Source organism: Amblyraja radiata, chromosome 22, assembly GCF_010909765.2.
Source record: "Amblyraja radiata isolate CabotCenter1 chromosome 22, sAmbRad1.1.pri, whole genome shotgun sequence".
Lineage (NCBI taxonomy): Eukaryota > Metazoa > Chordata > Chondrichthyes > Rajiformes > Rajidae > Amblyraja > Amblyraja radiata.
The window spans coordinates 29,269,717-29,294,582 of record NC_045977.1 but is presented as its reverse complement, the minus strand read 5'-3'; the positions used below and the strand labels follow the sequence as shown (position 1 = coordinate 29,294,582).

Here is a 24,866-nt window from a genome sequence, read left to right as displayed (position 1 = left end):
TGATTGGCCCGAGTGTACCCACGTCTCTGGGATTGGCTCCACTCGTTAAAGAGAGGAGGTAGTCTCTTGAATGAGCGACCCGGTTTGGGTTTTTTTAAGTCCCAACGCCCCGCAGTCCTTTTTTTTTTAACGATTTAAATATTAAACGGCCGCCCTCACCAAGAATCTTCTGGCAAGATGGAAGATATTTTTCATCTTGCAAAGTCGATTCACGAAACATTTCAGTGCATGTGCTACCTCAATTAGCTCTTATTTCTCTGCGAACAGAAACGAGAGCTGAAATCTCAGCGGTGTGGATCATATTTGTGTATGTTCGGAGACATGCATTATTTTTTAAACAAAACGTTTAGTTGCAATGTGCATTTTCCACACTATGCGGCTCGCTTATCCTGTTGCCCGACCTTTAAAGCGAGTGAACACACCGAAGGCGTCTTTATAAATCAGACCCTTCAGAAATGAATGGCGAATTATGTATCATGCGATGTGTAGACCGGACAGTGGCGATGTGCTTGCTAAAGTGGATATTTCATCTTTAAATTGAATTAAACGGAAACCCAAGGAAAACTGCCACTAAACTTTCGACCATATCGATTGCTTCTTTGCTTCTTAACGTGGTAAGTAACTTACACGCGTATGAGCTCAATTTCTCCCTCCCGCTCTCACTCTCTGTCTGACGACATCTCTCTGTCTCCATCTATCTCTCTCTGTGTCTATCTATCTCTCTGTCTGTCTCTGTCCGTCTCCCCCCCCTCTCTCTCACACACTCCCTCTCCTTCTCTATCTCTGTCTCTCTCTCTTTCTCTCTCTCTCTGTAATCTCTCTCTCTCTCTCTGTCTATATCTGTTTCTTTCTCTCTCTCTCTTTCTGTCTCTCTCTCCCTCTCCTCTCTTTCTCTGTGTTATGACCCACTGCAGCATTTAAACCTGCATTAAGTGTTTCCCCGGGGTAGTCAGGGAACCTTTGTGAGTGTTGGTGTTACCCGTCGCGAGGGTTGGCCCAGTATGTTATCGCCGAATCCCTCTCCCCTGCTCCCACTCGTTTACCAAACACCAGGCAATGTTTCCCAAAGCTTGAAGCTGGGTTATTATATAGCGGAGGAGCTGGTGTGTAACCTCTCCCTGACGACAAAGCAGCTTAGTGATTTGGTCTACTGTTGCAACATTATTAACGCTCTATAGTCTGAATGTGGACAAGTTATTATTTATGTTTCAGTGCGCATTCGGTTCGGTAAGAACGTTTTAATACATGGATTGTTTTCTAGACTGGAGTCTTTATGAAGCTAATATAAAAAAGAATTTTGCCAGATAAGTAGAAGACATGATAATTTTATTACGTTCGATGTTTATTATTTCACGTTAATTTCTAAAGAATTGATTTCAGAGAGTATTGATGGATTTCTCCCTTCCCATTACAGTTCACTTTTCTTCTCCTCTGTCCCTTCTGTGATATGGGTCTCGCCATATCCATCTGTGGAAGGTTACATCCAGAAACATTGTGAAGGTGTGAATGCTGGTGAATCCAAAAAGTGTCTCGACCCGGAAGGTCACCCATTCCTTCTCTCCAGAGATGCTGCCTGTCCCGCTGAGTTACTCCAACTTTTTGTGTCTATCCAACTTGCTACAACTTTTGACCAAAGTTATAAATAGAGTGGGGTCATCCAAACTGTATAGGAATTATTTTTTCAGAATATCTTTGAGGTTTCCTTTGGGGTCATTTTCCCCCCTGACACCTGTCATATAATTCGAGTAAAACTCCAAGAATTTGCAACGGAGAAGTGTTTACACATTTTTTTTGCCACTTTCCACAATACTTATAATCTGCTTTTTTTCTGTTATAGTCTGGAGCGAGAGCGTCTGCTATGTGGCTTAGAAATATTGCGTTGTTTAACACAAACTCAGAGGACCTTGGGGGTAACTTGAATGGTATTAATTGCTGAGCTGTTTACAAGCGTGTAAACGAAACTCGACTTAATGGTGCGGCTTATAATGTTGATCTCCACATTAAATATGTTTAATGCAGAGGGTATGCATCTCCTTATAAACACGTCTCGAAAAATATATGGACTAAACTATTGGGGCATTTTATAATAAAATTATCAAAAATTACACTCTCTCGTTACCTGAGATGGAAGGCAGTAAGATGTCCTTTTAAAAAAGATCGATAAAAATGTGAGAAAATATGAACGTCCATTGGTCTCGGCTAACTGCTTTGTTCATGGGGTGAAAATGACAATCAGATGATGATCGATTGGTGTTCAAAAGGGAACTGCAGATGCTGGAATATCGAAGGTACACAAAATTGCTGGGGAAACTCAGCGGGTGCAGCAGCATCTATGGAGCGAAGGAAATAGGCGACGTTTCGGGCCAGTCTGAAGAAGGGTTTCGGCCCGAAACGTCGCCTATTTCCTTCGCTCCATAGATGCTGCTGCACCCGCTGAGTTTCCCCAGCAATTTTGTGTACCTTCGATGATCGATTGGTGTCCGGCTCTGTTGGTGAGGTGGTGTTTGGCGGACCTTCATGACAACTGCCCAAATGCATTCTAATATAAGTGTGTTGCCTTGGCTTTGGTGCTGTGTTGAAGAAAAAATGGCAAAAGCGACAAAACTTATTTAAAAGACACCAGAAACCGTTGGCACCGTTTGTTTTCTAAACGATAGGGACCGGGTGCTGCTTTTTCCCCAATTGAATTATGAACCAAATTAACACCAGTGCGAAACGACCTTGGGGACTTTCTTGGGATATACAGTAGCTTTCTGCGAGGATTGGCGTTTGATCTGGACCGATACTGAATGTTGTCAGGGTTTTGTTAAAGTGAAACAAGATTCATTACGAAAGATAACAATAGTGCAGAATGTCCAGGCGGATGTCGCTGTCTTAGTTTGCCAAGTATATATATTTATATTGGTTTGATTGTTAATGTTTTCACAAGATGGACTTGGGTAGACTATCGATCAAAGGCTAGCCCTGTGGGTATTCGGAGTGGGTGAGAGAAAACCAAAAACCAGGAACAATGTTGCGTATCGTTGCTGCTGGGATGAAGGGTGGAATTATTTTGATATTTTTCCAACTGGGATCTGATTGTCCGCGGGATCCTTAACGAATCCCAGGCGGCTGTACAGCCAAACAAAAATATCGAAGTGGTCTTAATTGATTCTGTATGGGTCTGAGGCAGTTTATCACAAAACATGAAGGTTCACGGCAGAGAATTGGGAGGCAGAGAGTTTAGTTTTAATCGGGAAGAGAGTGGGGCCTGAACACCCAGATGCGAATCGTACATTTCCTGCTTCTAGGTTTCATGAAAGAATTGTCCAGTGTTCAACTGTGGGCAGGTTGCCTTTCACGGTTATCTTTCGCTGCGCTTTCTGCTCCATTGTTAACGGGGAATGGTGATAATTTAGGATGGTCTAACTCTAGTTAACAATCTTGTCAACAAAACTCAGGTACGCTGCAGGTCTGGGTCCCCATGCACTGACTATAGACACACGGAAGTTCGCGTTGTCTGATCACACGGCGAGTGCGCTCTCTCGGCTGCACACTAGCGGGAACGTCTGAAGAGGCCCGTGCAATGTTTTGATCTGCATACGCGTCTAATTATATACCTTTGCGCCGACAGAAGTGCTTAAGATCGCGTGTCAGTTAAAAAGCACAGGCAGGTCTACAGTTTAACAGAAATACACAAACGTGCTATTTTGTCAATCCTGCGGTTATGTGAAAGAAATTTGGATTAGTGCATACAAATTAGCAAACAAAAAGGCAGTTATGGATTAATAGAAACTAATGCGATGTTATTCTTCTGATCAGGTTCCAGGCGGAATTCCCGCCAGTTCTTCCACCCAGCACGCGAAATATCAGAGCGCACCGACTGCATACAGTTCGTTCATCTTCTCCTCTCTTGCACTGAGTAACATCGGACCAGGTCAAAGCTCTTTAAAGGCAGACAAAAATGCTGGAGAAACTCAGCGGGTGAGGCAGCATCTATGGAGCGAAGGAAATAGGCAACGTTTCGAGTCGAACCCCTTCTTCAGACTGAACTTTGTTTTACACATCAGGTTTTATACGGCCGTGCTCTTGATATTTTGGAGTAGTTTCTGTATATAATCAATCAGTTAATCGATGTCCCACTTCTGTTAGAATTGATTAATTGTGTTGTGCATTTCGCACAGTGCATTTCGCTAAACATTAAAACAATTACTGCAATGTATTATTTTTGCATTTTATAAATAAATAAGCCACCCATGTGAAAAGAACGGGGATGCCTGCCTGCTAGCTTATTCTTTATGTTGGTAACGAAATCATATTCTCCAAAGAACGTTGTTACAGTAACAACGATCCACGTTACAAACTCAATGCAAGCAATTTTCCTCATTGTTTCCAAATTTAGGACGCATATTTTAAAGGTTTAATTTCTCTAACTGGAGGAGAAAATATACAAAAATCAGAGTTGAGAGTTTACGTGTCGTCCTGTGAATATTGTGCTACTAAATGTTGGCTAAGATACCCATGAATAAATTCACATCGGTTTTATAAAAGACGCTGGAATTTCAACAACAAAAATACCCGCCCGCTGCAAATTTCCCATTAAAAATGATTTTACATTGCAGATTTAAATTTTATTCTTAACCTCCCAACCATAGAATGCGGGTCTGTTGTGATGGACATGGATGCGCCAGTTGTCAGGCCCCTTGAACTGCTCGCGATGAATTGCTGATATTTCGTTTTGAACGATAGTCACTTATTGAAAGAACTAAATTTTGCACGACGCATTCACGGCTCCTTGCAACTCATACCCCCAATAGTAGCCACCAGTTGATTCCATTCTAGTTCCCGATATGATTGACTTGGATATGTCGGGTTTCGATAGCTGCCCACTATCTGGAATGAATAAAGTACTGCTTACGTATTTACTGAAATAGTTTCAGAAATCATTCCTTTCCGAATGAAAGACATAAAATAAAACAATTTTGTCAGCTACAGACGTGTTTATTCATGTATCCAGACCTTTTCCAGATGTATCAATATTTTCGCTAGTATCGGAATTTAACGCGATTTAAACCTATTACAACAGCATAAAACAACACAAAAGCCTGAAAATACACAATAAATCACTGGCTTAAATAGTCATAAAATTATAAACATGGGCAATGAACGCCATGTCGTCCTGTACCTAACTTACACAGGCCAGTTATATGTAAGACAGGCACAAAATACTATAGTAACTCAGCGGGACAGACAGCATCTCTGGGTACAAGGAATGGGTGACGTTTCGGGTCGAGACCCTTCTTCAAACTGAAGGGTTCCAGCATTTTGTGTCCACCTTCGGTGTAAACCGGCATCGGCAGTTCCTTCCTACAAATTTCGTCTGCCCCACTGTGAAATCTCCTCAAGGTATGCCTGCTTTGAAGAGTCTGAAGAAGGGTCTCGACCCATTCCTTCTATCCAGAGATGCTGCCTGCCCCGCTGAGTTACTCCAGCTTTCCTTGTCTATCTTCTGTGAAAACCAGCATCCGCAGTTCCTTCCTGCACCGCCACCAGTTATATGTAACTTTGCCTATCTTTCCATCAAAAGTACTTCGTTTTTTGTTGCAGGGAGAGCCTTCGGTGAATTCATTTTTTAAATGTATTTACAGAGCGATTGAGCTGCACAATATGCATGCGGACTCTCAGTTGTTTTTCACCTCTTCAGTTGCTATCGTCTTTATTTTGTTCCGTGTGCCTAATTAAGTTATATTAATATATTAAATAAATACGCACGCTATTTAACTTCTTTATTCGCTGTTAAGCTCAGGTGTGTTGTAGTATTTGGATGCCAGATAATTGCAAAACCTCATTGACTGACCGACCGATTCGCTACATTCCCACGCAGTTATAATGTATAAGATACCGTAGATTTGATGTTTGTCACCATAATAATTAATACTAGTCGGATTATCTCACCTACTGGTGACCGGGACAGATTGACTAATTTTGGCCCATTAATCATTTGGACTTGAAGGCAATCAAATGCAACAATCTAGGGGGCAGCAGAACAGGCCAGCTCACTGGCCGCTGTAATTACTGTATTACACTTCTAAGGATATGGATGCACAAATCTTTTCGTTCACAACTTTAGAAGTGGCCAGGACAATTAATGTCCATTTCGGTCAATTTCGGCGTTGAAGTCGTGTATTTCTTTCTAAAAGTTCATACCATTCAATTCAAAAAATATTGAAAGAAATGTTGCAAATGTTGAGTACGGTTTGCATTAATGTGTGTACGTTGACAGTTCTAGTCACGGACTGACTCATCGTGTTTTGGAGCACGGAAATAGTTTCGTCCAAGATAGACACTATCTCTGGAGAAAAGGATTATGTGACGTTTCGAGTCTCGACCCGAAACGTCACCTATTCCTTTGCTCCAGAGAAGTTGTCTGATCCGCTGAGTTACTCCAGCTTTTTGTGTCCATTTACGGTTTAAATCAGCATCTGCAGTTCCTCCCTACACAAACAGTCTCGTCCGATTCGTCCATGCTGACCTAACCAAGCTACTCTCATTTGCCGGTGCCCGACCCATACCCTTCCAAATCTTCCCAATCCTTGTACCTGTCCACGTGTCTTTTAAATGTTGTAATTCTACCTGCCTCTGCCACTTCCTCTGGCAGCTGGTTTCATACATGCACGACCCGGTGATGAAACAGTTGCCCCCCCCGGGACCCATTTAAATCTTCCCCTCTCACCTTAAGCCTATGCTGTTGAAGTTTAAATTATGTAATTCAGTCCGCCCTAAACAAAGCAGTCGAGTCTCTCCTCTCAAATATCATCTTACATTACCGGGCGAGTAACTGTCAGCTCAGATACGTTTGAAGGGTTGTCATTCCTGCTTTGCTCTGAGTCGTCTGTTTTCCCCCAACTACCTCCCCCCCTCCCTTCCCTGCTACATTCTTCCGCATACTCGCCTTAACATGATCTCTGCTAATTACATCCTTAGAGAAAGACGGTAAACTGTACTCGACGCTGGCGCCTTGTAGCTAAAACCGTTTGCCCAATGCAGTAGAAACACCCAGTGTTGGCAAAAGAGCGAACGCAGGGCCTCATCAATTCGGCGACTGTGGTAATATTTAAACCAGACAGGACTAACACACAGAGATAGAAATATTGTATTGGGGACACAAAATGTAGATAGGAGGCTTCAAAAACTTAAATCCATTCAACCAGCCCCATAGAAAACAGTCAGCTCATCGTCCCCACACCATGCGACCGTTGAGGTACGGGGGAAACCTTTCGGCCCTTCGATTCGTCCTAGCTCATTGTAGAATCAACATAGAATTACGTTTTGTTGAAGTAAGTTATCTTTGAGCGGAGAAGAGAAATTGTCAGAGTTGAACCATATATCTGCACTGTTCGGACGAGGAGCCGAGAGATAGGTTTGAAATGGATTACATTAGTATTAGCATAATTAATACAACACATTATATAGGAATTGCAAGGAAATCTAGTTAATTGATTTGAGTGAACCTACGCTTCCCGTTGACGAATGTTCGACACAAGGATGCATATTACATACCAACACATTGTACGACAATTGAATAGACTCTGTGTGGGTTTATGAAATGTTAGACCGATCCGAAACGTCAGCCATTCCTTCACTCCAGAGATGCTGCCTGACCCGCTGAGTTACTCCAGTATTTTGTGTCTAACTTCTTCCATTTCTGCTCGTCCACCTAAAACGTCAAGACTGCTTCTCTATCCAATGTCCGCCGAGCATTTCAACATCACTTTTTCTAGCGCCCGTAGTATTTTGATTTTACAATGAGATGTGTATATAATGTCGACCAATGCTCTCGTTATCCATTCCGCCAAGCCATCACATTCGCTCCTACCCAAGAAGAGCTGCTAGTTTTGTAACATAGCTCGCTGACTAGCCCGCTGAAGTCAGTAAGGTTGAGAAGCGCGCCTCTGTTCATTAGACCATTCAAAGCAGATTCGAGCATGGGTTAGTCAACAGAAACCCAGTCGGTGTCTTTTTTCAGGTGTCGAAAGCAACCCAACAAATTTCCTGAGAGGTGTAGGAAGGAGCTGCAGATGCTGGTTCACACCTACGAGGGACAGAACTTGCTGGAGTAGCTGAGCGGGACAGGCAGCATCTCTGGAGAGGAGGAATGGGCAATATTTCGGGTTGAGACCCTTCTTAAAGTTTGTGTTAGTTTAGATACTTTAAACGTGTCGTGGGATGTATGTATCACGCCCTGAAACATTTAAGCACAAATAGGGGCAGAACCGCTTTCGTTTATACAACACACTGTAATCTCAAACACATTGTATCAAACACATTACAATCTCAAAGACACTGTATCGAACGTATTACAATCTCAAACACGCTGAAAGGAAACGTCCCGTTTACCAAACATTTCCTGCATTATTCTAGGCTACACTTGATGCAATCTCGCTCAATAAGTTTTAACGCCGCTGAAATCTCGTCTCATCCATTTTATTTACGTTTCGGGAAACACTATAATTCTGACAAATAAAAAGGGATTTGAATGACACAATTCAGTCAGATTTGGAATATTCACTGTTTAATTTTATTTAGTGTTTAACTTTTCCGCTGGTACAGCTCATACCTGACTGGCAGGAGAAGATGCGATAATGAGATATCGTGACCTCAGTGAGTCTGGACATAGTGTTCTCTTTAGCCCAGTGAGCAAATAATTGGAAAAAAACATAGCCAGAGAAAAAGTGGGAAACGCATTCAAGGGAGTGCCTGGCTGTTGGATTCCTTTAAAACGGTTATATTATTGTCTGGCTATTAACTCTTCCTTTAAAATAAAACGTGTTATTTCCTCTTGTAAATTAAATGTTCTCCCCGGGTGCTTGCAGTTTCTAGCACGATGGCATTGCATCCAGACAGTCCGTGATGTTACCAGGACTCTGGCATTGAGAGTCAGTTTGAAATAAATACACAGCCAACAATGTACAAAGCTTCAGTAGTTTACAACCCAACAGGCAGAACATTGAATTCTCCAATGTTAGGTTAACAACAACCCTCCCCTCCCCTCCCCCTCCTCTCTATCCCCCACATCCACCACCCCCTTTCTCCCCATCCCACCCCTCCCCTGCCCTGTGTCCCACCTGCCTCACTTTGTCCTGCTTCTCCTCTCTCCCAGAATTCTTCCTCTCCCCCCAATCATTCTGAACAAGGGTCCCGACCCAAAATGTCACCTATGTTCTCCATAGATTCTACCTGACCAACTGAATTACTCCAGACTTTAATGTGCAAAGAGCTCCTCACATTAAAGCATAATAAATAGGTAGCCACAAAGTCAGTAGATCAAAGTGCTTTGGTGTATCATGTGCAATGCAATTTGACTCGGATCATTTCACAATTCAGTCTGCTGGTTGAATTATTTCCCCTCGACAGTGAGCCTGTTGCACCTGCGGCATCCAGGTTGATCTCCCATCTAAGTACAGACCGGGATTGAAATGTTTGGAGATGACATTAGGGGTTGCCAGTTCATGGGTATGTAACCTTCTCCAAAATCCCCTCCAAGTCACATACTATCCTGGCTTGGAAGTATTGGATCTAAGTACTGGAATTGTCATCCTAATTTCACGGTAAGAGTCCATTAATCAGATGGACTCTAATGATCTGAAGATCCCACTGCCACCTTCTCAAAGTATGAGCAGTAACTGTAGGCCTTGTCACCACACACATCCTGAGAAAAGGGGGATACATATACCTATAATGCTTCCAATAATTGCACATAAATTCAATCTCAGTACAACCCAAAAACTTGTAATTCAAAAGGTTAATCACCACTCATAAAGGATGGGTTATAATTAACGTGCATATTTGATGTTTAAATATAATTTACAGCATGGAAACAGAGCACCAGGCCCGTTGAACTATGTGGATGAGCTTTCTACCTAAATTAATCTGACTCCAATACCATATCACTAATTTCTTATCTTGCAACTAGATTCACATTAAATACATCCACAGTGTTCACACGTTAATGGGACTTTACAGTGCAGAAGGGGGCCAATCGACATGTGTGTCAGTGGCCAAAAATGAGCTATTTAGATTAAATCAATTTCAAGAGTTCTTCTCTGTATTTTTTTGAATGTGATGAACAGCTCACCCTTCACCACTCTTTCAACCCTTGTGTTCAAGAAGAGCTCCGACCGCCGGCCTACAATGTCTTGAAGCCGCGGTCTCCGGTAAGGAGGTGGCCGATTTGGGAGCTCCGGGCCGCGGGGTGTGCTTGACCTGTCCCGACGTCGGCATTCCGACCATCCCGACCAGAGGACTTGAACATCGGGCCGTCCATAGCGGCGACTACGGAGGGTCAGGGCCCCAACCACGGGTGAACAAGGGAGGAGGAGGAGGAGGACTGCCTGAAATGTATTGCCTTCCAGTGAAGAATGCTGTCTCTGTTGACTTATGTTGTGTATTGTGTCCTTGTTTAATTGTAACGCTGCATTGTAAATTACATTTCACTGCACCTTATATGTGACATATGCATTTGAACTTGAACTTGTCCCAGATCCCAACAGTCTCAAGATGAAAACCTTTACCTCAACTCCTGTTCCAATCTTTCCTCAATATTTTTATGTTGCCTTGATATTGTCCTTTCTACTCAGGAAAACAAACTTTTTATCTGTTCTCCCTTCCTGGATGTCTCACAAATGTACAAATTCTGATTAAATCTCCCTTCGATCTTCTCTATTCCAAGGCCAATCTGTTCCTATAACTACATTTTGCATGACTCTCCTCTGCACGTTCTCTAGTGCTATCCCATAATTAATGTAGCATAGTGACCAGAAATGCAAATAGAAATCTAGCCAATGCCTAACCAGTGCTTTTTACATTTCCAGTATGAGCTCTCTGCTCGTTCTATATCTTATCAAAAGCAGGCCAGTATCATCCTAACATCATCTCTCTTCCCTTCTAACTTCAAGGATTTATGGGATTGCACTGCACAAAACAGCTGTCTGTTTTGTTTAGTTAATGTCTGTTTAGCCATTCTTCTCTATGCCTTACCATGTCTTGTACATCCCTCTTATTGCGCATCATCCTTAAAATCATTTGTTCACATTTCTCCAGCTTGAAAATTGGTTGCTTTACTGCTCAGCCACTCAACCATTGACACCTTTGTGCAATCGTTATCTTTCGTCCTCACTTTGAAGTGTCTGGCTAATTCTGGTACCATCTGCAAATGTCTTAACAATGCCTTACAATTTAAAACCCAATCCACTGAAATATCCAACAAGAAGCAAGGAACCCATGACTGTCCTTCAAAGCCCCCAATACAAACCTGTATACCAGACACTAAAACACTTGTTGATTATTACCCTTTGCTCTGACAATAAGCCAATTTTGGATCCCTGTTCCCTTGTACACATGGGCTAGTACTGTTTTGAGTGTGGAAACTTTTCAAAAGCCTTGTTGGAATCCATGTAGTCACAATTAACTGTTGTACTCTCATGAACCCACCTTGGCACTTCCTCAAAAAACTTTATCAAACAATTATCCAATACAATCTACCCTCAACAGATCTTTGCAGAATTTTTCTCATTATTAAGTGCCTTTCTAAATTATAATTATTTATTTACTCATTCACTGATTTTATACAGACTGGTCTGCATCTATTCAAACTGTTCTACTCTCCCTTTTAAAACACCATTAGCAATTCTCTGACACCATGCTTGCAGCCAAAAAGAAAAGGAAAATAATTGTAGCAGCCGTTATTTCCTCTCAGCATCCTGGTCTGGTGACACATTTACTTTTAAAGATGCCAGCAGTTAAATAGGCAAAAGCAATTTTCTTCTGGTCTGCATGTCTGCTTCTGGTCTGCATGTGGTAGCCAGTTCTATACTGAAGCTACACTTTGAGGAAGAGAAATGAAATAAATAAATTTTTGCATACTAAAGATTATCGCTATAATTTTGATACTTCAGCAACAGGTGATTTGTCAGAACAAATTTAGAATGCAGGGTATTTAAAAAATATAGGTCATTATGTTAATAATTTATCAGAAAGTGGTTTGTCTGTTGGTTTTCCTTTGAAAAGCAAATATATTTTATAATCCACTCTGCTCTGCAGTAACATATATATTTTATTATTGCAAAACAGAAGCTGGCCCAGGGCCAGTTTTGTAAATCTTCACTGACGGTGGTGCCCATAACGACAGGGTCCTGTGTGTGACTAGAATTCAGAACAAACATGTTTTCAGTCGCATGGACAAAAACGTTAGGGAAAGGCAAAACTAATTTGCATCTGAAAACAATGGCATTAGAATAAATTTTGCCTACATTTTCCATAGATCATATCAAAATGGAAGTGTACTGTTTGAAAATTTTGTTTTGGTTCTGGGTGGGAGAGGTGGATGTGATGGAAAGAAGATTAGAACGTGTAATCTCAATAAAAGTTGCTTAATATTTTATTGAATTTTACAGCATTTTGGAGTGTTTTTATTTTAATGCAGATGTTTTCTGAAAGTACTGTGTGCAATTGCTTTCTCTTTAAGAGATCTAATCTAAATCTAAACTGGACTCAAAACTATACAAGTGTATCAGTTTCATTATGGTGATCCCTTAATAAAGTCATTAAAGTGATTATCGCCCATCTCTTTCATTCTAAGAGTTACTAAATACAATAACAGAAAAGATTTTCGATGATCTCCATTGAATCCTGTAATCCAATAAATGTTGAAAACTAATTATTTCGTTTTCAAAATGTATTTTCTGTGTTCAATTGGCCTGCAGAGACCTTAAAGAAGGTGCGTACATGATGGTACAAAGTGCTTTGTAAACCAGCACTTACAGTTCCTTTCTTCCATTACACACATGATGGGATTGGATAGAGTATTTGATAACTTTATTACGATTAACATAGTAGTAATAGTCAAAACCAGGATAACATGGAACTTGGAGAATCATTGCATTTTGAAAAATTGCTCAGTTTTTGCTTGGCTGTGTTTATACATAGCCCCCCCTCCCCCCCCCCCCCCCCCCCCCCCCAAACAAATTTCAGGGCACCATAATGTTTGGTACACAAAGCTTCACAGGTGTTTGTGTGGTCAAGTCAATCACCTGATCTGAACCCATTTGAGTATTCCTTTTATATGCTGAAGCGAAAACTGAAGGGGACTAGCCCCCAAAACAAGCATAAGCTAAAAATGGCTGCAATACAGGCCTGGCAGAGCATCACCAGAGAAGACATCCAGCAACTGGTAATGTCCATGAATCGCAGACTCCAAGCAGTCATTGCATGCAACAAAATACTAAACATGACTCCTTTCATTTACATGACATTGCTGTGTCCCAAACATTATGGCAGCCTGAAATGAGGGAGGACTATGTATAAACACTGCTGTAATTTCTACATGGTGAAACCAAAATGTATACAAATAGCCTTTATTAAAATCTCACAGTGTGTACTTTAACCACACGTGATTCTTTTCTATTACAAATCTCAAATTGTGTAGTACAAGTAAACAAATGATGGGTCTTTGTCCCAAATATGTTTTTCGGATGCTGACACAAGGAACCTCAGAGGAACTGGAGTAATTCAGTGGGTCAGGCAGCATCCTTGGAGAACATAGGTAGGCGACGTTTCGGGTCGGAACCCTTCAGTCTGCGAAAGGTCGCCTATCCAGGTTCTGCAAAGTTACACATTGGAAGGAACCGCAGATGCTAGTTTACACAGGAGATAGACACTACATGCTGGAGTAACTCAGCTGGTCCTGCAGCATCTCTGGAGAAAAGGAGCTGAGCAGCTGAGTTATTCCAGCATTTTTGTGCAGATCATGAGCTTTTGAGTTACTCCTGCACTTTATGCTTTTTAGAAAATTGTGCAAACTTAACACAATTCTGCTCTCCAGTCTTGTGCAATCTCCAACATTGTCATTCCGTGTGCCAACCATGATATTGCGGGGTTAATAACGAAAAGTGTTGGTGCATTTTCCTGACGAGAGTTCGTTGACGCTCAGCCCGACACACGTGGGAGCCCGGAGCAGGTCCCGGGACAGCGGCGTAGCACGCATGCGCGGGCCAAGATGGCGGCGCCCGTGGCGGGGCTGCGAGTGCGGCGGGTGGTTGGGGACAAGGGGGCGGATGATGGGGCTGATGGGGCGTCGCAACCCGGCAAAGACGGCCAGCAGCAGGGTCACCCCATGCCCGAGTGCGCCGGGCTGCAGCCGGGAACCTTCTGGCTCACCAGGATAGTTCTGCTGCGCTCCATAGCGTTCATTTACTGTGAGTGAAATGATGGTGGAGGGAGGGGGAATGAGAGGCAGGCGAGGGTGACCAACCCCCCCACCCACCCCACACACACACACTTCAGGATGCACCAGCTCCCACCCCGGGCTGCACTACACCCCACTACACCAGGTCGCATCATCCCCATAGTCCTCCACCCTCCCACACTTCTCTACTCTCACATTGCACCCCAAATGCCCAACCATCCAAATGCATCTTTCACAATCTTCCAGCCTGCACATCCCCACAGCACCCCCCCCCAACTGAACCCACAACTGCACCCCCCCATAGCCCCTCAAAACTCCCCAAATGCACTAATCACAACCTTCCAGAACAGCTCTTAGCCTGCACCAAAACCCCCCAAATGCACCCATCGAAACCAGACTGCGCATTCGTCCAGACTGCACCACCCACCAAACCTATAACCCCCACATTTCTACAACCCCCCCCCCCCCCATACATTCCTTCTGCGCCTACCATGTACTGTCGCCGTCTCCAGACCCCCACACTCCTCTGCAGAGCCTCCTGTTCTCTGCACCCCATGTGGTTAAATGCATTTACAGTGAAACTGAATATACAGTTTTAAGTTTTTTGCTACTGATTTTGGAATAAAAAGAGAAAATGCTACCAACACTCAGTGGGCTCATCAGCATCCATTGAAAAAGATGAATGTTTCAAATCAATGACGTTTCATCATAACAGTTTGTGTGGGCTATGACTATTACATTATAATGTCCATTTCACCCTGACTAATTTTCTCATGATTACCACAATTGAAGCTGTACCTCAAACATCTATTCTTTAAAGGTCTTTCCAAGTTCTGTAAAGAAAACCTTCTAATCCATGGTTTGCTCTTTGCAGTCAGGTCTCTTGTCCCATCTAAGTTAGTTTTACCCCGAATGTTCCTCCATTGACAATTGGCTGACCGTGCTTCTCAAGACTAGATCCAATAATGTCTGATGTAGGAAGGAACTGCAGATGCTGGTTTACACCAAAGTTGGACACAAAATGCTGCAGTAACTCAGTGGGTCAGGCAGCATCTATGGAGAAAAGGAATAGGTAACGTTTTGGGTTGAAACACTTCTTCAGACTGAGTCAGGGGAGAGGGCAACTAGAGGTATGAAAAGGTTTAAAACAAATCAGAGCCAACACCGATGACTAAAGAAAGGTGGAGCCCACAGTGGTCCATTGTTGGCTGTGGAAGAGGTGATAACATCAATATTCATACTGCACGGTTGCTTGAAAGTAGAAATCAATATTCATACCATTGCGTTGCTTGAATTCCCAGCAGTATGAATATTTATTTCTCTAATTTCAAATACACTTTGCATATCCTCCCTCTCCGCCCCTCCTCCATCCTAGTCGTCCTGTCTGCTCCACTGTTCGTATCCATCTATCCTTTTGTTATCCACAACAGTGGGGGAAACCATGTTTACTGAAGAAAGAGGACGTATTGGAAAGTCCCCTTTGTTCAACTGCAATACTCACCCGATTTTACCTTCTCCCTCTCAAATTGCGAATGAATTGAATAAAATCATGATTGACCTGCTCACAGTTTCAGACCCACTTTCTTGCCTGTTTATGTTTCTCTTGACTCATCAAGCATCTGTCTCACTGTTGAATATATATTCAATGATTCAGTCTCCATAGGTTTCTGAAATGGAGAATTCAAACAACACACCTTTGAGAGAAGGAATTCTTCCAGTATTGTCTTAAATGAGTAACCTTCATTCTGGAAAAAATGCTCCCTAGTTCTGGACTCCGAGAAGCAACATTTTCACTGCATTTGTACTGTCAGGCCATTTCAGAATCATGTATGTTTTAATTAGATTACCTCTCATCCTTCTGAACAATGCATATAAGCCCACAAGCTGTTATCTTGTGCAGTAATATTTATGTAACATCTTAACGAATGCTCTTTGGAAAATCCAAATGCACTGTAGGTGTGGTCTTTTTTTTAACCACTCTGCTGGACATATCTTCCTAGAATTCTAATGTATATTAAGCACAATTTTCCTGTTATACTCTGTTATACATGTTTACTCTGCTTAATCATGTTATGCCCTTGAAGTGTTCTTTATCACTTCCTTCATAATGGTTTCCAGCATTTTACCCAACCACAGATGTTAGGTTAACTGGGCATTAGCTCCCTGTTTTTTTGTCTTCTTTTGAACATTTACATCTACTTTACCAATTTGTAAGACTTTTAAAGAATCTAGTTAATTTTGGAAAAAAAACAATCCAATTCATCCAATATCTCTGTAGCCACCTCTTTTTGACCTTGGGGCACAGTTATCAGTGGCAAAGGATTCGCCAGACACAGTTGTATTAATTTGACAAGTATTTTTCTTCAGTGATATTGTTTCAAGTCCTCACTGTGGCCCCTTGGTTACCTACTGTTTTTGGTATGCTGTTATTATCTTCTGCTGTGAAGACGGATACAAAATATTTGTTTAAAGTCTGCACTATTTCCATATCCTGCATTATTACCTACCCTCTTGTAGTTTTAAGGCACCAATGTGGACATTTTTATACTCCTTCACACATCTTTTTCTTTGTATTTCTTCCTACCTCATTCTCATGTTCCATTTACTCTGCCCTTATCAATTTTAATTATCTGTTACTGGTTTCTAAATTTCACCTTATGTTCAGGCCTACTTTTTTTCTTTGCAAATTGTTTATTAATTTCAATATAATGGATTCATAACCTGTGAACAATCATGTTCCTGGTCATATGTACATTTTTTCAGTGGAATACCTATTCATTCAGAAGTACAATAAATATTTCTCAGTGTATGCCTTTACTGTTATACTTTTCAATTAATTTCTCAATCTAGCAAACTTGCTCTCTGTACTCGTGTAATTATTTTCATTAAACTTAAGGCTCTAGTTTTGGACATTCACAAATCCTCAGCAGTAAAGTGCTTAATTAATTGCATTGCCACATAAAACCCCATTGTTTCTTGATTGATAGTCCAACAATATAGCATCTGCGATGAGTGTTATATATCAGACCCATTAGTTCTTTTTTCTCCTTGTACCTTCTTGTTCTTCTGATCTTTGAGCCATGGTCCTTCTCACTACTGCCATGTTTTTATCAAAGTTACCTCGTTCATCACCTTCCAATCTCATTTTTCATTCTGCCTTTTTCCTTAAATGTCAAATAACCTGGAATTTTAATTTGCTTGCCTCAATCCGTTTGTAACCATGTTCTTCCAATGACGGTTAGCTCAGATCTGTGTTTGTGTCAGTCATTCATCAATCTTGTTCCAAATGCTTTATGGATTTAGATGAACAGTATTTAATTTTGACATTTTTCTCGTTTGGTCTTTGATGTATTTGCTGCCACACTATTATTGTTGTGTGCACTGTCTCTTCTTGTTACATTTAAATTCTTTATATTGCTCCTGGTGTTATTACCATTGCCTATTACAAGTGCTTATTACCTGGTGCTATACATATTTCTCACCTGAATCCACAATCACATCTATTTAATTGAAGGTGATATCTGCAGCCAAGTTGTTTAATTCCTACCATTTCTTGGGAGGAGGTTTCCTTTACCATGCCCCCCACCTTATCATAGTGACTATTTTTTTTAAAGTACTTCACAGTTCCTAAAGTGCTTTGGGGTAATACACAGTTGTGAAAAGTGCTTTCAGATCACCTGCCAGGAGTGGGTATGAATGTTTAGAGAAAGTCAAGGCATTTCCTATCCTGTGCAATAATTGGCAGGTGACTTTTAATAGGTCAGGAAACTTGCCTGGTTAGAAATCTGAGTCAAAGTCAAGTAACAGTAGAGGCATTCAGAAGGTCATGGAGCATCCACTGGGAGACCACGCTGATGCTTTGAATTTTGAATCCTTCCTAATTCTGAGGATTTGTTGAATATCTGTGAAGTTGACATGTTCTTGTGACAGATGGTTCCTGACCTGCTGAGTGTCTTAGCGCTTTACTTTTCCTGACTGGCTGAGAGGGGCCGGTTTTGGTTTCAGGAAGTGGAAGCTAAACATTCACCCGCAGGGAGGAAGACGAGAAAATGTGATGAGGAATTCACAGGATTCTACAGCAAACGGGGTAAAGAATGATCTTGACAGGGTCTTGGGAAATGGCTATGGGAGCATGTCGGGTGATTTGCAATAATGTGAGCAGGCATCGCCTCACAAAGGGTGTAAGACGTACAGAGATTCGCTTCAGAATTTATAGGTTGGCCATTTTTGCCATGGGTGCATTCCTTTCTTTCTGAGTGATTCAGTTGATGATGTTGGGGTTTCTCTCTGCTGGAAACAGACTTTCCCTTGAGCTATCTATTAACATGAGCACCTGAATTGTTCATTGTTTTTCTCCAAAACAAATCCTGAAATCGTCTTGGAACGTGGCCACACTGTGATAGCCAAAAGGTTGCAAGAATAGTTGTTATCATTGTGCCAGCACTCATTCTGGTTTCACATTAACACCTGGTTAGATAAAATTAAAAAAAATGAAAGTTGACAAGTTATAGGGAGAGGGTGGATAAGCTGGATTTTTTTCTCTGGTGCCTATGAGGCTCAGGGATGGCATTATAGAGGTATACAAAATCATGTGAGGCATAGATAAGATGCATGGTCACAGTATTTTTCCCAGGATAGAGGAGTCCAGAACAAGAGGGCATAGGTCTAAGATGACAGGGGAAAAAGATTTAAAAGAGACTTGAGGGGCAGTTTCTTCTCATAAAAGGTGGTGTGTACATGGAATGAGCTGCCAGAGGGAATGACAGAGGTGAGTACAATGGTGACATCCAAAAGATAATTAGACAGCTACATGGGAAGGAATGATTTAGAGGGATCTGGACCAAACACATGTAAATGGGACTTGCTCAGTAGAAACACATAGACAACATGGAGGGGTTGGGCCGAAGAGTCTGTTTTGTTGCTGCTTGTCTCAATAACTGATGTTCAGAAGTCGTCTAGATTGACTGTGATGTTGTTAGATCAGCATTTTTATGCAAAACAAAAATTGGGGTTGTATAATAGAATGAAATGGAGAAATGCAGTTTGATTAATTGATTGTGGATGATCAGCCATGATCATATTCATTCAAGTGGCAGCATGGCAGACCTTTGCTTAATAAAATGGCAAAATGAGTTGTTCTGTATAAATGCTGTATGAGCTAGGTAACCAATAATTGTTATACAGATCCCAATTGTTGCAGGGAGAATGCTAATGTAGTAAATATTAATAGCTCAAAGATATTCCCTTAATTGAAAAGCTTTTGTTGTGTGCTAACCAGTCAGCGGAAAGACAATACATGATTACAATCAAGCTATCCACAGTGTAAAGATACATGATAAAGGGAATAACATGAATAACATTTACTGCAAGATAAAGCCAGTAAAGATTGATCAAAGATAGTCTGAGGGTCTCTATTGAGGTAGATAGTAGTTCAGGACTGCTCTCTAGTTGTGGTAGGATGGTTCAGTTGCCCGATCACAGCTGGGATAAAACTGTCCCTGAATCTGGAGGTGTGCGTTTTCACATTGAATTGGAAACTTTTATTACCTTTGTTGCCAGTTTCCTCCTTGCTCTCACCGTCATATGCTCTAGCTTCTTCTTTCCCATTCTCAACCTCGCCATCTCAATTTTGAGAAGCTGGACTAGTGATTAGTATCTTCTGAAAACCTAATAATACCTTTAGCTACTTGGACCATTTTTTCCATCTTACTTCTTACAAGGATTACATTCTGTTGTCCCAGTTTCTCTGCCTCTGCTCCTTCTTCTTCCACTTGCACCTCCTCCTAACCAATTAATTGCTACTCACTCATCATTTACCATTTTTTATCACCTTGCATTATTATCCCTTTTCTCACATTCTCTCTTGTCCCATCCTATCACAGATTTTCCCTTTGGTTCTCTTCTCCCTTTCTCTTGGTCTCATTCAGTGTCTTTCAAATGTTCCTCAGTTCTGACCAAATACATCAACCCGAAACATTATCTCGTGGATTCCATTGATGCAGCCTGACCAGCTGTCTGTTATCGCATTTTCTGTTTCAATGAAATAAATGCTCAGGCAGTTGCTTCGAAAAATAAACATACTCTGGTGCATAAATTATGATTTTAGCTGGATTTGAAATGCACTCTTAAAAAAATGTATAATTGCAGGTTGCATAAATGCTTTGAGTAGTGAGGAAATATGAAGATAGATTGTGCTCAGAGTTAAGTTTTTCCACACGTGTTTCAGTAAGGTAGTTATGAATCAATTTATTCAAATCTTTTATTAAAAGCAAGCCTCACACACAAATGATTGTATTTTGTGCCTGACATACATCAGATTGAATATTTTGCAGAACATGTAGGTTTCCTTTCTTCCCTCTTGTATACTGCAGCTGGAAGAGGTTGTGCTGTTTAATTTGAAACTGTAGCCTCTGTAATCTTGCACTTGGATTCGTTACATAGGAAAAACTTTTGAGTTATCAACCACGCAATTATCTCGCTGCATTTTATATCAGCTGAAAGAACAATAGCACTACACATACTGCACACGATACGTAATAAGCTAGTTTTACTACTGTACTTTTTACTGAATGGTCCTGCCAGTTAAAAAGAACCGATACAAATCAGGAGTTGTTTGCTGATCTTCCGTGTAAGTTCATGGATCCTATTAATGATTGACACCTCTTTGTGTAGGGTTGGTCACTGCAGATAAAAATCTTTTTTTCTTGACTCCCTTTTGTGTCTCTTTCGCATGTTAACAAAGGGGGCTGTAAAAAAAAGGTTCTGTATAAAAAGAAAGCCGGTTTGTGAAAAGGTGAAAGTGGCAGGAACAGTCGATGGAACTGATTGCTCATATTGGAGAGCCACGGTTGGGTTTGAAAATATCTGCAAACGGGAGGAGTGTAATTGTCAATAAAAGGACCAATTATAAATTTGGTTTACAATGAAAGTTGAGACGTTGAAGAAGAGAACTTATTGGAAAAGAAAATTATTTCCAGATGGGTAAGAAATGTTTTAATTGAAATGGTTGTGATTAATCAATAAGATATGCTTACTACAAGTATATAGATTATATTTAAAATCCCTGCAATTGTTTTTATTGCAAACTAGCATGTTTCAGTCCTAATATTTTCTGAGATGTAGTGAGAGAATGCAGAGGGTTAGTATTATGCATACAGTTATTTCAGGAATTTGCATCCACTGTCTTAGTAACTAATGGTGCAGGATGGTTAGTAAAATTGATGTACAAAACTTAATTGTTGTTGACCCTTGGAGTTTGGTTATTAAATGATCTGGTGGATTAAATCTAAAACTGATCTCTAACTAATGTCATAGAAAGACAGCACAATGGATTCAGCCTAGATCGTTCTAAGTTCCTTTTCTCTCTCTTATGTTGAATTACTACCTTGTAAATTTACTGCAAAGCTTTTGAACGTGCAGGATCTGCCAAGCCCGGAGTAATTTGTCTTGTCATTTGCTATTTAGCTCTCTTCAGGTTTTACAAGTTTTTACACTTTCAAGGGTTTAGATATTTGGCACATTGGCATTCTGTCCTTGTCCACCTCAGGCTTGTTGAAGTTACACAAGTCGTTCTACTGTCGCTATGGTTTGTATCACTGGAGTCTCTAACCTGGCCCCACCTGTTTCAGTGAACCCTTATAATGCCTACAGCGACTTCTTATGTTCCTATATGTTCACATATGGAGTGTCCAGAAAATGTACATTTTGCCTGCTAGTGTTTCTTTTCTGGATACATTCCATTGATAAAGCGATTGCAAATATGGCAACATATGAAATGAACAGCATAGTCACATTTTACATTGTAAATTAATTCAGCAGCTCGTTTGTGCTCAGTGGCCCCCTCGGCAAATGCAAGAGATTTCAAGAGAAATAAATCACTGGTGTGAGTTGGCTGTAATCCACATTATAGTTACAGATTATAAACCTGAAAGTAATGGGTCGTGTAAGAAAGGTACTTCAATCATCATGGGCAGCTATAATCATCAAAAAGATTGGATAAATTAAATTGCGAAGGGTGATTTTGAGGATGAGTTCATGGAATATATTTAGGATGCTTTCTTAGAACAATAGGTTGTGGAACCAAGCAGGGAATAGGATTAATTAATTAATTGATAGTGAAGGATCCTCTGAGGAAGAGTGATGATATGATAGAATTTCAAATTCAGAGTGAGAAGCTAGAGTTTGAAACAAATGTCTGAAATACAAATAAGGCAATCACACAAGTATAAAGGTAGTAATGGCTAAGGTAGATTCAAAAATCTTAAGATGATACATTAAAGGGAATATTTAATAAATTTTAAGAAATGTATATTTTATTGAGAAATAAATTAAATGCAGACAATGATACATCCTCGGCTTCAGAAATTAGAGTGGCGGGACTGATTGGAAAAATTGTAGAAACTTGCTAAGAGTGAAGGGAGGAGATAGGTTGAGAATAAGTTTGAAAGAATTATAAAAACAGACAGTAAGGTCTTGGTGAATGTATAAAGAGGTAAGAAGAGTTAAAATAAAGTTTGGTTCCTTGCTAGAAGATATAGGCAAATTAACAGGAATATGGAAGTGGTTGAAACACTGAACAACTACTTTGAATATATTAATACAGTAGAAGATTAAAGAAGTGTTCCATTAACAGGGCCAAGGGAGGTGGAGGAGGGAATATCTATGAGAGGGAGCGGAGAAAGTCAGTGAGCTGAAGATGTTCAATTTGATATTGAGTTTGGAACACCGCTGCATGCCCACATGGAGGATAGGCACTGTTCTTGCAGCTTGCGTTTAGCCTTGTTATAACAGTACAGGAAGCTACAGAAGTGTCAGAGTGGGAATGAGATGGAGAATGGTCAAATGGAAACAAAGGACTATTTTTACTTTCCCAAGCAGAAGATACAGACCCTTCAAGATTTATGTACGGGTTATGTCCCGGGGGCCCTTATGTAAGTCAGATGTTACGTAAGTCAGGGAGTGCCTGGACTGGCCCTGGTGTTACGTTTTTGATGAGGTACATTAAAACTCCTGTAATCCTGTGGTTTTGGGATTTAGGTGCCTGAGCCATAGATTTTTCAGATTATTGGATGTTACTATCAATATCAAAATGCACTTTTATTTCACTATTATTTTTACACATTACAAAATAGTAATATAATACATTTTTCAATGACCCAGTTACTAAGGAGAACAGGAAATGTACAGGTACTTAGTACCTGGCTCTTAGCACAAATCTACATACATTCCCGACCCCTTGTGTTCCAGACCAGAGCCCTGGCAGCACTCCATACTCCCAGCTCTGGCTGCACACTTTCCCTGCTTGTACTCAGGGAGAAACTTGAACAAAAATTGTTGACTTTGTGAAACACACAGTAAGTCTCCTACTTTCCTTTTGTGACTGATTTATTTACAATTGGAAGTGATTCGTGTACTGTTGCAATGGGTGGTCTAACTGACTGCTTCACTATGCAATAATGTTAAGTTTCACAATTCTCACCAACTACTACAGATGCACCATAGAAAGCATTTTATCAGGATGCATTACAGCTTGGTTTGTGAACAGCTCCATCCAAGACTGCAAGAAGTTGCAGCGAATTGTGGACGCAGCCCAGACCATCACACAAACCAACCTCCCTTTTATTGACTCCATTTATACCTCATGCTGCCTCGACATGGCCAGCAGCATAATCATGGATGAGTCGCACCCTGGCCACTTCTGCTTCTCCCCTCTCTCATCAGGCAAAAGGTATAGAAGTGTGTAAACGCACTCCACCAGATTCAGGGACAGTTTCTTCCCAGCTGTTATCAGGCAACAGAATCATTCTACCACAACCAGAGAGCTGTGCTGAACTACTATCTACCTCGTTGGTAACTCTCGGAGTATCATTGATTGGACTTTGATTGGCTTTATCTTGCACTAAACGTTATTCCCATATCATGTATCTATACACTGTAAATGGCTCGATTGTAATCATGTAATCGTCTTTCTGCTGACTGGATAGCGCGCACCAAAAGCTTCTCACTGTACCTCGGTAAACATGACATTAAACTAAACTGAACTCTCCGTTTTGTAGCTTTTGCTCAATTATTTCTTCAGAAATGTTGCCGTTGAGATATTGAGGGAAAAAATGTTAAAATATTTCTGATACATGCAATGTACTAAATTAATCTTTAACTAGGTTGTGATTCACTTTTTAGTGTGGTTGTATAGTTTTAGAAAAAAAATATTTTTGTGAAAAGCCAAAGACAAGAGAAGGTATTTGCAATGGATGTTCGACTTGACTCCCCGATATTAAATCTGTTTCTCCTACTGGAAATGTGTCTGGCTTGCTGAGTGTTTCTAGCATATTGTGTCTTTATTTCAGATTTACACCATCTACAGTTTTTTTTATTTTTGTAAGAGTGTTTCATCCACTAAAGCTTGTTTCTCTTAGTCCCAGTTTAGCTCACCCAGCCCAGGATTGACATGGTTTTCATGCTTCTGGTACAACTCTAATCTGCTTTAATTTATCCAGAAGTGTCAATCAATGAATTGAGATCAGTTTAGAATTTACCTAGCTTTAATTTAAGTACATTAAATTATATTCATAGTAATGCCCATGTTACAGGCGATTTAAATTTGGATTTAGTTTTGGAAGAGGTAAAAGTTTGCTCTAACCAGTTT

At 40.8% G+C, this 24,866-nt stretch overlaps 1 protein-coding gene across 3 annotated transcripts in view; it reads left to right on the top strand.

Moving 5' to 3' along the window:
* Nucleotides 1-132: 132 nt before the first annotated feature.
* The window catches only part of lmf1 (lipase maturation factor 1), a 499,938-nt gene continuing 475,204 nt past the window's right edge, over nucleotides 133-24,866 (top strand). The window contains exon 1 of one of the 3 annotated variants that reach the window (XM_033040858.1): nucleotides 133-614. Coding sequence is in view for 2 of the 3 variants with exons in the window: in XM_033040856.1 (XP_032896747.1) it covers nucleotides 14,033-14,231 (199 nt within the window). In the remaining variant the exon portion in view is untranslated. Of the gene's footprint in view, nucleotides 615-14,023; nucleotides 14,232-20,981; nucleotides 21,203-24,866 lie in introns of those variants that run through there. The other 2 variants (XM_033040856.1, XM_033040857.1) reach the window with 2 other exon arrangements.